We start from the raw sequence: 18,837 nt of genomic DNA on the forward strand, positions 1-18,837 counted from the left end.
CACATTACAGATCAGAAAGGCACAGGATACAGTATATACCTGATATCAGGCTCATTTAAGTTATTATCGGAACTGTGTAACACTTGACAAAGTAAATAGTACAGTTGGCAAAATAGTTACTTTCGATTATTAAATTAGGGTAAAGTCCATATTACATAAAACGTGTAGGAAATCTAAAGAGTGTTGTAAAGAAATGCAATCATGAACAATTATTGTCAAACAGAAAATTTTAAGAATCCAATAAGAAGCTAGGCCATTTTCATTGTATAAACACGATATTTCAATCAAAATATCAAAACAGTCTGAGGGTGAGTGAGTGGGTTTGTTTATTGGCTGTTAGATGTTTTCCCGTCCGACAAGAATAGGACATTCGACAAAAACTGTTTTCATATTCTCTGTTAATGCTTCCTTGTGAAGTTATGACGTTGCATGCTTCAAAATGATATAAATGGAAACAAACGTTTCATTAGATCAGTAAGCAAATCTCTACAAAGAAACACACTGAGTGAGTGCGTGAGTGAGTATGATTTTACGCCGCTTTTAGCAGTATTCCAGGGAGGGACACCAGAAATGGGCTTCACACATTGTACCCATGTCGGGAATCGAACCCGTGTCTTCGGCGTGACAAGCGAAAGCTGCCAGCAAAAGCTACTTTTTTATATTGACATATATTGAGTGAGTGAGAGATTGAGCTCTGAATTCATCTCAAGAAAAAAAGATTTTAGTCATGATATCTTGACCACGTGGGTTTATTTAATATTAGAATGTTATTGTTGATCTAATCATACTTTCAGTGTCCTACGTCCAGTCCTTTCACAGGGTGATCGTCGTCTTGTCAGCATGTCTCGGTTTTCTCCTGCTTGTCATTGCAGTCATAATCGCGAGGTGAGGCCTTTGTAAACGCTTTATCAAACAGACGAAGGAACTGACGCCAAGTCACGTCAATACAATAACACATTCAATTAAACTGAACGGAACAATCCATAATAAAGCCGTTGTAAACTTTTGTGTCCAAGGTAGTTGGCATTATCAAATCTCCAAACCCTACACTATTTACAGGAATCCTTTCTTCTTGATTTCTATATATCTGAAGCCTTGCATATGTATTATGGTACACTTTTACCGGTGAAGATTCCGGGATAGAATAGGTCTTCAGCAACCCATGCTGTCCGTAAAAGGTGACTATGCTTGTCGTAAAAGGCGACTAACGGGATCGGGTGGTCAGGCTCGCTGACTTGTTTGATGCATCTCATCGATCCCAATTGCGTGGATCGATGCTCATGATATTAATCACTGGATTGTCTGGTCCAGACTCGATTATTTACAGACCGCCGTCATATAGCTGGAATATTGCTGAGTGCGGCGTTAAACAACAAACCAACCAACCAACCATTTTAACTTGAATAAATGTATTTCAGGAAGAGAGTGTGTGCATGGTGCCCAGTCTTCCAAAGAGGTATATATTTATCACCAAGCAGCCCTGACAGCAGACCAGACGAAATCTCACTGCAAGAGTTCAATGGATCACGTGACAGTGAAGGGTCTCGGTATGCCGTAATTCCGGATATGAATAACGACTCCTCTGTGGAAGAGAGAGGCTACGAACAACTGAATCCACCCCCACCAGACACTGGCTACACGCCGTTATCACATACTTGTCAATGAGATAAACTTGTCTGTCAGTGAAAATCCCCTGACCCGTGTGACTGCAATTTTACTATATCATCTACAAATGTTGTGTCGTTGTCACCTTCAACAATAATTATGTTTATTGTTAATCTTGTGTGTATATATATGGTGTATATGGCCTTCGTTTGCTTTCCTTTATATGTAGAGAGTTGTCAAAATGACAATTTATTTGATCAAGTGGGATTGAAAAGAAAAAACACCTGAACCAACCTATTTTTTCGGATTTATGTGTGATATCTCATATGGTAACTATTTTCCCAGAGTCGTGCTTGTGTAATTCGAATGTAAATGTCGAAGATTTTGTTTTGATGAAAGAAACAAATACATATTTGATTCAATATGCACTCCAACTTTCTCTTTGTATTTGGTTGCACACTGATTAATGTTAATAAAGCATATTAACATTATTTATAATACATCCTTTTCCTTCGGTCTTATTACATGTGCTTATAGTTATGTTATAAGGATATCATGTTAATAAGTTCTAAACAAATATATGAAAGGAAATTTTCACCTTTACTCAACACGTACAAGGCGTATCCAAAAAGGCCAAGTCACTCAGAGACAAATCAGGAAAAAGGTTATAGTTATATTTTTAACCTTTGTATGTTTTTTTCATTCAATGGTTGGAGTTAAACAACAACCATCAAAAGAAATGGTGAATTGATAGATTGATTAATTCAATCAGTAAATACATCCATGAAATGGGATTGTACTATTCATCTGTTTTAACCGATGAAACGTTATACCGCTCATGTAACCAAAAGGAATTTACATACAACTAATGCACACACATCGGAAATTAAACACAACGGTATGCACATTACGCCTCGACGGTAAAATGAGACACATACGAGGAAGTAAATGAATAAGTTGGAAATTACTCGAATTACATATGCATGTACAACCTCCACAATATACACCACCAACGCCAGAGAATAAACTGTTTCGAGTATCCATCGAAACAAATTCCATTGTGCGTAAAAGGCAAAATAAGCCGTAAAAAAATTATGAAAGGATCCCTGAAAATCAGTTGGAACACCAGATGTTCGCGAAAAGTGTAAGCAAGACCTGATCTACCGGTACCACCGCCACTCACACAACTTGCATAAAAGGAGTAAGTGTTTGTTGCCATACACTGCACGGTAGTACCCCCCTGCCATGCGACGGCGGTCTGTAAACAGACCAGACAATCAAGTGATGGACCAGAAAACCCAGTGACACATTTACCGATTTTGTCAAAACTAAAATCGATATGTTAATTCTGAATAATGTCTGCAGTGTACAAGGTAAAGAAAAACGTTCAACTTATTGTTTTGCAGCAGGGGCAGTTGTCATATGTCTCGGCGAAAACATAACATTAAAATTTCAAGTAAGTATCTTGAAATTTCAACTGAGTAAGTTGAAATTTCAAGATACTAAGTTAAAATATTAAGATATTAACTTGAAATTTCAACCAATGTATCTTGAAATTTCCAATTAGTATCTTGAAATTGTAACTTAGTATGTTAAAATTTTAACTTAGTACTTGAAATTTCAAGAAAAAAATATAAAAAACAAATGGCCCTAAAAGGCATCCGTAAGCTACAGACATATCACATATTTGAAACAACATTTGTCTCATAAACAAAGACATTATATTTTAAGTGATATTATGACGTAATAAATAATAAATAGAAGAAATGTTCAGATTACGATTAACCCATCACCACACACGCAAATATAATTAACTGCTAAGGTTGCGCTATGCGCTAACGAGGCAATTCCCTATTTTGATTTGTACCATATGTTCCTATGTCTGTTAAGGTGGACACTTGACTTGCCCTTGCTTGTAACGGTTGCCACTGATGGGTCAGTATACTATCATATGTCATCACATGGTGTCATTACTAACTGATTTATAAACGCATGCTAATGATATAGTCGGAAACGTACAATGGACCTTTATCTGTATCAGTAACATGCTGCGTGTTAACATTTCAAACTCATGCTTTCCATTACTTTACACAAGGCAGTGTGAATACGGGGCGGTCGGGTAGCATAGTGGTTAAAGCGTTCGCTCGTCACGCCGAAGACCCGGGTTCGATTCCCGACATGGGTACAATGTGTGAAGCCCATTTCTGGTGTCCCCCGCCGTGATATTGCTGGAATATTGCTAAAAGCGGCGTCAAACCAAACTCACTCACTCACTCAGTGTGAAAACAGTGTAAACCAACATATTTCGAGAAATATCCTTATTTTATTGAACCAGAGCAAATGTAATACAACATATCCATTGATTTATAAATATAGATGAGGAAATCGAAAACAATATCTATAACACGGCCGCATTGGACACTGACCTGTATAACGACTTACTTTAACACATCATTATTTGAACTTCCGATCTTGCCAACGGTATTACACAAAACAAATATTCCTTATTGTCTCGCCATAAGAGTTTGTACCATTGTATCTGATTACATCGAGAGAAGAGAACGTTTAAATGAACTGAGACAGTGAAAGTTTAATGGTTTAATGTTGGACATCATTTACAACTGCTTCCTTGTTGCATCAAAATCAATCTCACCCGTGAATTTCCTGGTTAGAATAGGTCTTCAGCAACCCGTGTTTGCTGAAAGAGACAACTATGCTTGTCGTGAGACGCTACAAACGGGATCGGGTGGTCAGGATTGGTTGATGCATGTCATCATATCCCAAACAATCTCAGAACGCTATTAACCTTCGTCTAATCACAATTTTCTCTTTGTATCAAAATATGGCGACTCACGTTGTCATACCTGTAAAAGAACATATAAGAAGGGTCTTCTATGCAGTTTCCTGACAAGACTTTTTCTGTAAGAGTGAGTGAGTGAGTGAGTGAATATGGTTTTACGCCACTTTTAGCAATATTCCAGCAATATCACGGCGGGGGACACCAGAAATGGGCTTCACACATTGTACCCATGTCGGGAATCGAACCCGGGTCTTCGGCGTGACGATCAAACGCTTTAACCACTAGGCTACCCGATCGCCCTTTTCTGTAAGAGAAAATCTAAAATGCAAGTACACAAATGTTATATATAATAATGTGTCATCATATGAACAGCTTGTAGTGAGAAAAACAGCTTACCAGCTTCATGATCAGTGGCAGAAATATTAGTAATGTCATTTGTTTGTCACATGAATATAACCGATGACGTCATAATGATGTGCAAAGTTCACACAAGGTATGGAAGCCAGTTTTGGGTGATAAGTACACCTTTTTAAAATTAACTTCATTACAAGACACACACGTGTGATACCATCATCAGATATATTCCAGTCATCCAAGGGAAGCCTTCGAAGCCAGTTTTGTGTCATCAAAACACCTTTTTAAATTACCTTCATTACAAGACACACACTCACGTGTAATACTATCATCACATATTTTCTAGATATACCTTCAGTCTGCCGAGGTAGCATGAGTACGAAACACTAAACACTAAACATAATAATCGAAGTCCACCAAGCACATGGTCACAAAATACATATTCTATTTCCTAAAGCTGTGCATGGTTTTATTTCTGGTTTGATATATATCTTAACAATAGATAAAAAATGAGGATAATAAAAGATATACATATGCATGTCCATGCCATAAAAGAACAACACATATATAAAAAATATCAAATAATGATTACTATACGTTTCCTAAACGATAATTGAAGCTATGGTAAGTTACATTGCCCAACACATATTTCGCGACTAAATATCAAATCCTTGTACATTCAAATGCATTCAGTGTTTCGGATGTTGACCAAGTGGGTGAAGCAGTGTGACGCAAATTCTCCATACACCATTGTAATAGGATTTAGGAAATAGAAAGTATGGTTCACTAAAGCGATGTCAGTTCATGTACATCGGAACGACCGCTCACACGCAAATCATGAAGGTAAATGATGTGTAGATCTCACTTGTTTATTGTTTTTTATTATTCTTTTTTCCATGCATATCTGATAAAGATTCACAGAATTCCATGTTCGTCCAAAGCATGGTTATAACTACGTATGTGTATCCTTGCAATCGAAACCATATTGTTGTCCTTGTTACAGGCACCACGTTTGATTGACAGCACGACTGATTTGAGATGTATCATCTGCTTGTACATACTAGTAGCAGCCACAGCTGGAGATCAGACAGGTATGTCAGTAAATGGAGAGATGGACAGATCGGTTTCCACGCTTATGAAAGACGTACGTGGTGAAGTATATGTATGTAGCAAACACTCTAGATATCATCTGTTGTCTAACGTTATCCTATTCTGGGACTTACCATCACCCAAGAGACATCAGATGATGCCAAGACAGTTTACCGTTATTATTCCCCTTATTGATAATCAAGTTTATCAGACTTTAAATGTTATTGATAAAGTGTCTTCACAAAAAATGAAGCTACTTTTAGATATGTGTAAACAAAAAAGAAGCGTTACGCTTCTTGATCATAGACAGAAACCGATAATTGAAGGGCGATTGTAACCTTTGCGGTATATGAACACATATAGCCGGCAATGAATGGCATTGGCCTGCGGAAATGCCATGCCTTTGAGTGATCAGTGGTTTTGTTTTACGTCACAGGTCAATCTTCCCATGGCGGGCATTATTCCCAGTGTATCGATAATGAACAGAATAGTTGGTCGCCGCGGTAGTCCGGGCACAGTGATGTTGACATGACTGAACAGCTAGTTGTTGTTAGAATGTTTATCAGAATGAGTTAACTTATCACTTTCTATCGATACATTTTGACCTCATTTAATGGAGAGATACTGTGCACAAATTATCGAACCGGCATCATCGCTTGTGTAGTATATGAAGGGTGGGGCCATTGATATCCTCCCTCTCCATGATAGAATAACTACTTAAAAGCAAGGAATTATATATAAATAAAGGTAGATGTGTATTGTCTTAGCCATGTTATGACTTTACAGATAGCGTAACATGCCGAGATACAAGTGCGTCCTGTCAGAAGACGTATTGTGGACAACCAGGTATCGATAAAAATTGCCGGAGGACGTGCGGTCGCTGCAACTTAACGGGTTTGTGTAACTTTCTTTATATATCTATCCTTCTGAATAGAATGTATTAAAATATGAAAGACAACATAGCCCGTATAAAGATGTTTAAACTAGTACGATTTGATTGAACGATATATATATCGCCCCACCAACAATAACCAATTATATATTGTCATACAATTCTATTTACAGTGAGATTTGTGTTCCACTGATATAATGCTATTCCAGACACACCACACTATCATATAGAGATTGTATGTTGTATTCACCACAACATGTCCTATCCTTTGGATAGATATCATGCGTAGGCAATCAGTCAAGTATTTCTTTGGGATCAACGTACAAATCCCACATGATTTTTATGTTTAAACAACACCAGTTTGCATACAGTATTATATCTGCACGCATGTAGCATTTACCATGTCGTACTTTGCCCCTATCTGCAAGTACAGAGGCACGGGTGCCTTAGTCGTCTTTGAAGCTGCAATTCGCTATGCAGAAGTCCGTCCTTTAGTCCATTTGTTCGTGGTTTCGAATCCCAGCTGCTGTCCAATTATTATCCTTTCTTTATCAACACCCTAGTACCGATTCAGATATAACTGAAATACGGTTCAAAGAGGCGGGGTCACATCTAAAATATTTAAAATCCATATTATCTTTAGCTTTAAACTGTTTTGCTGTTGCATGAACAGCGTTAGGAAATGAAGATATTAATCTATAACTTATGTTTGTTATAGAAAAAGATGGTTTCTATTTTCTCCAGATTGTGCAGTTGGTATGTACAGGAATGGCGACTCTTGCACAGCATGCCAGAGACACACTAAAGATGACCATGATGAATGTACAAGAACATGTCCGGTAACTGGAAGATGGGGAGAAGCATGTGACAAACAATGTGGGGATTCATGTCAGAGTCTGAGTTGCTATCAGTGGTCAGGGGAGTGTGTTCCTGGTTGCACCGAGGGTAGATATGGAAGACAGTGTGACCTCAACTGTGACCACTGTGGTCTCTGTGGAGACGGAGTCTCAAACTGTGCCCGTGGAGATGGTTCTTGTATCTGTGGATGTAGGGGGAACTTATTCGGAGTGAAATGTGACAAACAATGCGATAACAATTGTCTTAATACATCATGCAATAGCACAACTGGAGCATGTACTCATGGATGCAATCAGGGAATGTTTGGGAAGAAATGCAATACATACTGCAGTGACAAATGCCTACATGGTACATGCTACCAGAATGGATCATGTATTGCGTGTGTGAAGGGACATTATGGTAAACAATGCAAGGAGAAGTGTTCGAGGAACTGTGGTAGTGAGACATGTAGTAGAGATGGGAGTTGCAGTCCCTGTAAACCAGGGTACTTCAAAACGCAGTGCCAGGAGAAATGCAGCGACAATTGTCTGAAAAGAACATGCAGTCAGAACAATGGGACATGTTATTATGGTTGTGTTTCCGACTGGCATGGAGACACATGTGATGTTAAATGTCCTGAGAACTGCGCTACTGACAAATGTAGCAGAGACAACGGTTCGTGTGCAGATGGATGCATAGATGGTTCCTATGGTCATCACTGTAACCTCACATGCAGTAGCAATTGCACAGACATGGAATGTACCACTAACGAACAAGGTATAAGTAATCCTGCCTGTACTTTGGGGTGTAAAGATGGAATGGTGGGAGGCCAGTGTGAAAGTAAGTGTCCTAACCGCTGTAGAACGGGTCTGACATGTGAGTGCTGACTGTCTGGTTTCCCAAAGTAACATGACGGGGTTATGCATCCTCGTTTGTAAAGAATTGAAGCTTGTGATGAGATTAATCGTTTGCCCTTGTTGTAGCACCTTGGGAAAACGTAATCGCAATGAGTCTTCAAGCTTCAAACTTTCAAGCTTTCATGAGTTACATTTAAATCTCATATCAGTGTCGACTATATTGAGGGTATAAACCCGTTTTACACTTCATGTCCTGTATTCACAGCCCCGCCTGGCGACAGCAACAATACCACCCATGCTGTTTGGTCAGCGATTCCTTGTATTCTCATCGCCATTCTGCTGCTGGTTCTCACGTTATTTGTCCGCAAAAGGTGGGCAATGTTTATTTTGAAACATGTCATTTTTGTCATGTTGATTTTTTAGATAGTATTTGATAGTGATTCGTAAACACATGCTCATGATATAGTCGGAATCGTACTATCGACAGAGATTTCTATTGAATATGGAAAGGGTTTTGTCGCTTTTTTTTATTTGTTTGATTATATGAATAGTTATAGAAGGTAACAAACTTGTTGTACCGTAATGGGTACATACTGTCGAGAAACATGTTATATGTATATATGTATATATTATGTATGTATTAATGTCCCATAGTTTGCATTGATTCAGACGAACAGTACAACATTCCCTGAGAGGAAGACAAGGATTCCTAAACGATTCTGCAAACAATACAACAAAAATGCCATTGATCTACCCATCCAATCAGCCTACTTCTGGAGGTAGTATGACATATACTTACAGCCAATTTCGCAAGATATTGTAACAATAATTGTAACTCTTTCATTGTGTAACGTTTAGGAGGCGTAGATAAGTAAATATTCTACTCGACATGAAGAACCAAGGAATGCTTTTTGGTGACACTCAAAAACATATCTGAAATGTTATTGATAACCGACTTGTAACAGGTCGTACCAGTGAGGCAGGCTACACAGATGGTGCTACCGGTAAGGCAGGCTACACAGATGGGCAGTACCAGTAAGGCAGGCTACACAGATGGGCAGTACAAGTAGGGCGGGGTACACAGATTGGCAGTACGCGTAGGGCGGGGTACACAGATGGGCAGTACAAGTAGGGCAGGCTACACAGATGGGCAGTACACGTAGGGTAGGGTATACAGATGGGCAGTACCAGTAAGGCAGGGTATACAGATGGGCAGTACCAGTAAGGCAGGGTACACAGATGGGCAGTACACGTAGGGTAGGGTATACAGATGGGCAGTACCAGTAAGGCAGGGTATACAGATGGGCAGTACCAGTAAGGCAGGCTACACAGATGGTGCTACCGGTAAGGCAGGCTACACAGATGGACAGTACAAGTAGGGCGGGGTACACAGATGAGCAGTACCAGTAAGGCAGGGTACACAGATGGGCAGTACACGTAGGGCAGGGTATACAGATGGGCAGTACCAGTAAGGCAGGGTATACAGATGGGCAGTACAAGTAGGGCGGGGTACACAGATGAGCAGTACCAGTAAGGCAGGGTACACAGATGGGCAGTACACGTAGAGGAGGCTACACAGATGGGCAGTACAAGTAGGGCAGGGTATACAGATTGGCAGTACCAGTAAGGCAGGGTACACAGATGGGCAGTACAGGTAGGGCAGGGTATACAGATGGGCAGTACCAGTAAGGGCAGGCTACACAGATGGCGGTACCAGTAAGGCAGGCCACACAGATGGTGCTACCAGTAAGGCAGGTTACAGATGGCAGTACCAGTAAGGCAGGGAACATACATGAGCAAATGAGCATTATATGACATATGACATCTATATATATTAATTTTGGATAGTCCTGTCTACTAGTATGTCATATGTTCAAGGTAATACGACCCCCGTTGACCAACTGAACAACAATGGGAAAGATGCCTCGTTATCCACTGATATCATAAAAGAGAGCAATAGAACTTCCCTTTTACGAGCTCGAGCGCCAAGTCATTCGGCACTGTCGCGGGATGATAGCAGATCTGTATTTGGTTTTGACCCTCACCCATGTCACGTGACTGACACGTCACACCCAGACAGTGCGTGGTCAACGGAAGTGTCCGTCCTAAATCTGAGCACCTATGTTGAAATTATGAGGAGGACTGGTGGTTTCTCTGCACACTGTGCTGTGAGTGATTTCTTTTTCGTATTGTACAGTAAATAGACAGAAAACAAAGAACTGATGACTTTAAACTTTTATCAAACTGATTATAGGCATCGTTTCTAATACTGACATAGTTTTACCACTTGCATTAATCTGGTATTTAAACACAATGAACATAACACTTTCATGTTTCCGGGCCTGCCTAAGGACCTTCCCCGTGGCAAGCTTGGGTCCTGTCATGAAGCCGAATTACCAGAAAATGCTTTCAAAAACAGATATAGCAATATATTACCCTGTAAGTATCAGTAACATTTTATTTAGACATTTCTGTTCACTTCCAGCCAGTTAAAGAAAAATCGAAGAAGAAATATATATTTTCTAGAAAGATGTTGCAGTGCATATAATTTCCTTAGTGACAGCTCCAAATTGCCATTCGGTACTCTGATGGAGGTTTGCTTGCTGTAAAGTAACTATGTTGTAAATTATCATGCTATTACAGAACATTAACACGTAGACTAAACCGAATGCTTTCCTTTCACATTGGATCTTTGTGTGTGAGACGTTTTAGCTTTGTCCTCCGAACAGTTAAGGAATATACGTGTAAAGTGGAATGACCAAGAACATTAAACCCCACGTACCTTCCACGACAAAATAGTCAGTGAGTCAGTATGGTTTTACGCCGCTTTAAGCAATATTCCGGCAAATTCACGGCGGGGACACCAGAAATGGGCTTCACACATTGTACCCATGCCGGAAATCGAACCCGGGTCTTCAGCGTGACGAGCCAACACTTTAACCACTAGACTACCCCCACCGCCCCCAAAATAGTATGAAAACATAATTTGATTTATGCTTATGATATATGTCGACATAATTAAACAATACATGTTGCTATAATTGTTTCAGATGATCATTGCAGAGTCAAACTAACCCCTATCCCCAACATCCCTGGATCCGACTACATCAACGCTAGCTACATAAACGTAAGTCCATCGCGAATGAGTTGATACTTAAGGCATCAGATCAGGTCTTTGAAAGGCATTTCTCCTGATAAAGGAGTAAGCATATACTCCAAAACCTTGTGTTCTTCATAATAAAGAAGTTTGCATCCATATATTCTCTTCCTTAAGGCATCAGATATTCTGCAGCAATTTGTGGTAATTTCAAGGCAATAGACTATCTTTTGTAACATACATTATAACGTCTAACTGTCCCTGTTAGTTTTCATTCTTTAAGCAGTTTCCCTTTATAGTTCATACTTTTATTAATTTGAGGATGCTGTATTTTGAAAAATTGAGATTTAGTTGCATTGCACATGAAACATTCTTTTATGTAAATATTTTAAGTTTGGAGAATATTAATGTGAGTTGTCTCTAACAATGATTGTTTTTAAGGACGGAAGAGGGTTATATATAACAGAGAGTCACACATCTGTTTCGGTTTACCCGTTTCTCTTTATTTCAGGGATATGGGGCGTCACAGGAGTTTGTAGCTACACAAGGTAATATTTCTTGTTTGATTGTTTCCGGTTTACATGGCGCGTTTGTTTCAGTTGACACTTGTAGTACATGAACTATTTATTAACCTACAATTTATTTCTCGAAATATTATTTTATATTCCCAGGACCTTATGGAGACGTCATACGAGACTTCTGGAGAATGACGTGGGAAATAGATGCGAGTAAAATAATTATGCTGACAAATTGCGTAGAAAACAGAAAGGTATTAATAAACAATGCAATTATCGCTATTTTATCAATTGCAAATAAAAAAGTTATAATTATATGTTGCTTTCGTTTCACGGATTATCACGATACTATTATAGATATCAATAAAACATGTATGAATGTGTTCACTATTAGATGCCATTATTTGCTGATGACCCGCGAAGATCCGGGGTAGAAAAGGTCTTCAGTAACCCATGCTTGCCGTAAAAGGCGACTATGCTTGTCGTAAAAGGCGGGTGGTCAGGACCGCTGACTTGGTTGATACACGTCTTCGATCCCAATTGCGTGGATCGATGCTCATGGTATTAATCACTGAATTGTCTGGTCCAGACTCGATTATTTACAGACCGCCGTCATAGAGCTTGAATATTGCTGAGTGCGACGTTAAACAACCAACCAATAAAATCCATCAAAGCTGGTGATTATTTACAGACAAACTATGTGAGTGTTGATGTAGTATTTAAACAACATACTGACATGAACATATCCCCTTCCTTTTCAGGCTAAGTGTGAGAAGTACTGGCCCGACTTCGGCCAGCCATGTTCCAACTACGACGATGTCCATGTTCAGTGTGTGGCCGAGGAGGAGATGACGGACTACACAGTCAGGACGTTCTCTATACACAGGGTACTGATACATGTACATACAGTCTCTCCACTGTGATACTCTCGCATACTGTGAACAGCGAACATATCTCACAATCTTCATTTGATGGGAGATTTTCACTGAAAGAATAAAATGAAAAAACCCATGTGCTTTTCAGGAGGCGGAGTTACCTAGGACACTGAAGCAGTACCACTTCACTGCATGGCCAGACAAAGGAGTACCAGAGGATGTCAGGGCGCTGGTGGACGTCTACAGACTGGCCAAGAACGCACCGTCGATTGGAAAAGGCCCAACGGTCGTCCATTGCAGGTCTGTCGTGCATAGTCTTGAATTTTTTACATACATCTGGGGCCATTATGTCCCGACCTTGTGAATCCCTGATGTCGAATGATACTGACAGGAAAACGTGTGTCATTTATTTCGAGAACACTAACTCGGTGTCGTCCTTGTTATCACAGTGACGTGTTTAATATCACATATACTCCATTCCTTCTATCCAGCAGATATACCTGATGAATTACCGATGGTACTGACGACAATAAGTGGATATTTTATCAGATGAGTTCCACATGTATTGCATTCAGTGAAATACGTAGCATGTGTCTCAACGGGAGTGGCATTCTGCAGTGCCGATGTAGGTCGTAGTAAACTTGATGGTGGGTAGGGATGACATCCTTTGGGATTTTGTTGTAATGTTTTTCTATTTTCATGTGTTGATACCAATGCAGGGAATGGAAACCGGGTTAACCAAAGGGTCAAACCAACTGACTACCCCTACCTCTTCGTATGTCTTGATACAAAACTGGGGCGGTCGGGTAGCCTAGTGGTTAAAGCGTTCGCTCGTCATGCCGAAGACCCGGGTTCGATTCCCGACATGGGTACAATGTGTGAAGCCCATTTCTGGTGTTCCCCGCCGTTATATTGCTGGAATATTGCTAAAAGCGGCGTAAAACCATACTCACTCACTCACTCACTTGATACAAAACTGAACATGTAGTACCTGTGGCCTTCAACTTAATATTGACCAATGTAGCACTTGTTGTTGATTATATGGTTACTAGGAAAAGAACATGAGCTCGTGGAGTTTATATTCCCTGAGTAAGTAAGTTGTATAATTCAGTGCTGGCGTGGGCCGGACTGGGACGTGGATCGCTCTGGACTATTTGATTGAACAAGCCAAGGCGGAAGGTGCGGTGGATGTCTTTGCGTGCATTGTTCAGCTCCGACATCAGCGAATGAATGTAATACAGACACAGGTGAGAGGTCAAGGAGATAAACCTTCTACTGATACATACAATTATTACTCGTGTGTCACAATCTAATTTAAAAACTGAGCATTCTGATGTCATATGGATATATACTTGATGTAGAGAGTGAAGAAACATAAAAAAAAATCGAGCATAAGATCACATAGGTCTTGTACTCCCGAGGAAGCAGCTCTTGCAAAGCGAATTCAGCTGCGTACTACAGGACCTATAGCTACCCGTACCCTCAGACCTAAATGAAGTTTATTATGAAATTTTGAATTTCCCTTTCTTTCGATAGATCATCTGTTCCTGGGTGTTTCTTGGCTGAAGTTTGATATTTCAGATCACAATGCTCATATGTTACACCCCGTTTTATTTTCTACATATTTATTTTTCACCAGGATCAATACATATTTCTCCATGAGGCCCTGATGGAGGCTCTCCAGTCAAGTGACAAGGAGGGACAATACGACAGAATGAGGTCCAGCTGTGTCGACATCGGTAATGGGGATTGCGAAGTCTTGGAGGTGAATTGATATGATATAAAATGATATGCATCAGTGTGTAAATGAATGAATGGATGACTGGGTGGATGGGTGGATGGTTTAATGGATGGATCGATGGAATTATTATTTATATTTCTTTGAGACTACATAACGCTGCAAGGAATCCATTTTTGTATCAAGAAACAGCTGTACATCACCATGGCAACAACCTACTGCAGACATTCCCCTGCGAAGCTATTAGGATAACCGTTTTTATCAGCACAGGCACCAGGTGACGGTGGGTGGATCCACCATATACATGCAGGCGTGCCTAGGGGGGTCACCATATGACTCCTTCAATTTTAAGTAAGACACTGCTTTCTAAGTACGAAGCATGTGGCTTGCTCGAACCACACGCTACTGCTTGTACTCACCCAGACTAATGCCAGCGTCACAGTGCAAGTCCACTGAGATACCATATGCATGCCGCAGTTTAACATGGATTCCACACTCAGACACATAGAACTGACTCTGAGCTGACAAGTCCCTCTTCTATTCCCTGTATGTCGAGCCCGAGGCAGGGTATCATTTGACGCGTTTTGGTATAAGGCGGACGGGGGTCGAACCTCCGCTATCCGGGCAGACGCTCCATCCGGACCACAGATGCATGACTCATGAGAGACATCTGATTAGTTTGATTTGTCCTACAAAAGGGTATTCCATGATTCTAATGTTTTGTGTTTCATTTCAGGACAAACGCAGTTGACAATGACGAAATCCCACCAATCTGCATAACCCTGTCATGGATATCTGGACACAAGCTTCAAGAGCGACAGAGTTATGTTTAATCCTTGCTTTACTAAAGAATGTTACATCAATGTTAATAGCAATCAATAGTCTATATATGTTGTATGATGTGATTCCTTGAAGCAAATCATAATATTAGTCGTTTTGCTGGTCTTTATTTTCATAGTATTTTTCAAACAAAAGGATGGAATATATTCCCAATCACTCCACTGTACATTTGTTTCCCAGTTACCCCACGGTTGCTTTATTGACCACCTCCCTAACTTTCAGTGGTCAAGACAAATTGTGTTGTCCGAATGTTTATCCTATACGTCAGCAACAGCTTGATGTTCAGCTTCGATAAAAAAAAAATGTGAATATCGAGAGAGAACACTATATGACTTTATTCTAAATCGTATCCTCGATTACTCTCGTATAATACAGCTAACGCCCACTGAGGACGTGACTAGCCTGTTGTCATAGACATTTGTATACGGGAGTCATATGGCAAGGGGAGTTGAGAAGAAAGAGGCTTAAGGCAAACTTAATATTTTAGATTAATTCAACCGCTTTACCATGATGACATTTAAACCCAGATTTCAACAGTGAATAGATTACGTGACGTTTTATGCAAGCATTCGAAAATATTAAACGTAAATACGCACATATATCTGGAAAAAAAAGTTCACAAGAAAATTATTCTTATTCATAAACCACCTTGTGACAAAATATGGATACGACAAAAAAATTATGTGTTAGTTTCGGTTTGAACAAGGGTCATTTGTATGTGTGCTCGACTGTGGGTATTCTGCCCTAGTTTCATATCGTGGATCTTCACCTCGGTTACCAACATGTCAATGTGACCCTCAGCAGGGTGACGGGAGTGTGTCAGTGGAAATATGTCCTGCTTAGACGGCTTTGAAACTGATCCTATTGTACACATAATAACAGACCCGTTTAAAGTTATCAAAAGAAGAAGAAATTCTTTTGTTCAGCCAGCAGTTTATTGATGTGAGGAGGCGTCTTCCGGGTAAATGACAAGTTCAGGATATTTGAACTTATTTAACGACGTGCTTGTGTGTGACTGATCGTACCCGTCCGGACTTACATGTATGTCGGTTTCTTAGAATAAGTATACCAAAAGACGTTAAAACATGGTACTTGTTGTTACCCTGTCTGGCGCTCGGCATTAAGGGGCTAAAACAAGGACTGGTCGGCTCGGAGTCAATATACTGTGTCTGAGTGGGGTATTCATGTTAAACTGCGGCATAGTATCTCAGTGTGCTAGCACTATAAATCGGCCGTCCGGACTTACATGTATGTCGGTTTCATAGTGCTCGTACAATGAGATACCATGCCGCAGTTTAACATAGAGACCCTACCCACACACTGCTTCTAAGCAGACCAGTCGTGGTTTAATATCCGTAATGTCGAACACCAGTCAAAGTAACCACAAGGACAATTATTCAATGCAGTTAGACCGGGAGATCGAGCCACCGACTTTCCGCTCTCCGGGCAGATGCTCTTTTCACCAAACCAGGATGTTGTCAGCTGAGATAGATATCATAATTGCGTTTTGTGTATGGACTATGTTTTGTTGAAAATTAAATGCAAGAACAAGTCTTGGTTGATGCTGTGAAACATACACGGTATTGTTGCATGCCCTTGATAAAAAATCATTTTCTATTTCCGGCTTGGCATGCTTCCAAACCACATATGCTTTTCGAGAGGTTGTTTTGATTTCATATATATATGTATAAAATATACATAAACTCCGGACACCGATATACCAAAAGGGTAAATTGTAAACGAGTTCCCACCCTAGGCTACTTGATGTGTCCTTTACGTGACACCAAGCATTCAAACCTTTTCCACGTTTACCGAGTACAAAACTGTAAGATCATGATATATATTTCAGCTAAATGACCTTATTGCGATCAAATTCGACAAATAGTAGATCTTATCTTCTTGGACACATCCTAGATTTGCTAATTTGCATCCCTATTAATGATACATCCGTCACACCTTCGACCGACTAACATCCTTGATACCTGAAACTGACTGTTCTACGCATACCTGGAATCAACTAACCTCAGATCAGGAGCAGAGTAACCAAGTTACTACGCATATACATGCAATATAAAGACATCCTTTCTTAACGAAATTGAAATGTCACACAACCTCCCCATTTGTTATCATTTATAAACATTTCTATGGTATAACCATTGGGTTCATCCAATGGATTCTCTGTGTTCTCTGTAGTTTACCCTACAGTTTTGTATACAGAATGTGCTTCCTTCTTTTTTGCTCTCTGTACTAATGTATATAATTTTACTTTTACTTTTGTGTAGAAAGTTGTCTAGAATCGCAAGTAAAACATCCAACAACTGCCGGTGTAGAAGGTATAATCATCATTATGAGGGAGCACAAGTGGCCCAGTCATCTAAGGCGCTGCAATTCGCTGTGCTGAGTTGCTTCCCTTCGATCGGTGGGCCAGAAACCTATAATCGTTAGTACGGATCATAGATTGGCCCTGTTAATAAGTCATGCTTTGTCAACCCCAATGGAATTAGATATATGAAATTAATTTATCTAACTTGATAGTGTTGGTGCACTAAATCACGACTGATCATAACGAAGCTGCTAACAATTGAACAATGTGTAAGATATTTGTCACTTCCACATTTCATATATCCTAAACTGTATGTAAATGTTATGATAATACCACGGGGTCAAACCTTCTTTAGAAAATTACATAAAAGGGAAATAACCTGTACCACAATGGCTAATAATATAATATACTGGAATAATATCAGTGCTGTCAGTGATGGACACAATATATGACTTTGGTGAAGTGTATTCAAGGGTGTATGTTAAAGTAAAATACCACGATGAGGTCAAAAAGCGAAATACGCTCAAACAATATCATAAATTTATCATATTACATATACCTTGAATTTGCCGTATATAAAATATATGTATATGCAAAATAGCAGAGAAATGGAGAGAGAAAATAATTAATACAGCTTTTATTGTGCCAGAATTCAGATCAGAATTCACAAATGAAGTTTTAGACACCTTTGCTGAGATGTTATACCTTGGAGCCTTAGGCCTTTAGTTCAAAACAGATGACGACGACTTACGGCGAGTGACAACACTCCACGACATGACATTCAATATGACTGTTCCAAAAAGTCAGGGGGTATGTTTAATATTAAGACACGTTTTAGAGACACCAATACCAGGGTCATTTATGATAAAGTTTCAGTAACATGGGACTTGCTGTTGGTATGCGATAGTGTAAAATGTGACATTTAGATGGTTGTACGGGCGATAGCCAGTATACCTACTACTCAGGGCATTTTTCACTGTACATGACGCAGCATCCATCAAACAGTAAGGTTCTT

At 39.8% G+C, this 18,837-nt stretch overlaps 2 protein-coding genes across 2 annotated transcripts in view; one reads left to right on the top strand and one right to left on the bottom strand.

The window, feature by feature from the left end:
* The window catches only part of LOC125372076 (multiple epidermal growth factor-like domains protein 10), a 51,589-nt gene that overhangs the window by 18,184 nt on the left and 14,568 nt on the right, over positions 1-18,837 (bottom strand). The window lies entirely within an intron of this gene.
* Positions 9,983-15,989, top strand: LOC124128718 (receptor-type tyrosine-protein phosphatase T-like). Its single transcript, XM_046492158.2, has 10 exons — positions 9,983-10,602; positions 10,786-10,873; positions 11,485-11,561; positions 12,043-12,079; positions 12,203-12,300; positions 12,808-12,933; positions 13,070-13,221; positions 14,033-14,168; positions 14,561-14,686; positions 15,396-15,989. The coding sequence occupies exons 1-10, from the start codon at positions 10,297-10,299 to the stop codon at positions 15,408-15,410; spliced, it is 1,161 nt and encodes a 386-aa protein (XP_046348114.2). The 5' UTR covers positions 9,983-10,296; the 3' UTR covers positions 15,411-15,989.

This window comes from Haliotis rufescens, unplaced genomic scaffold (assembly GCF_023055435.1).
Source record: "Haliotis rufescens isolate VD_foot unplaced genomic scaffold, xgHalRufe1.0.p SCAF_1, whole genome shotgun sequence".
NCBI classification, from domain to species: Eukaryota; Metazoa; Mollusca; class Gastropoda; order Lepetellida; family Haliotidae; genus Haliotis; species Haliotis rufescens.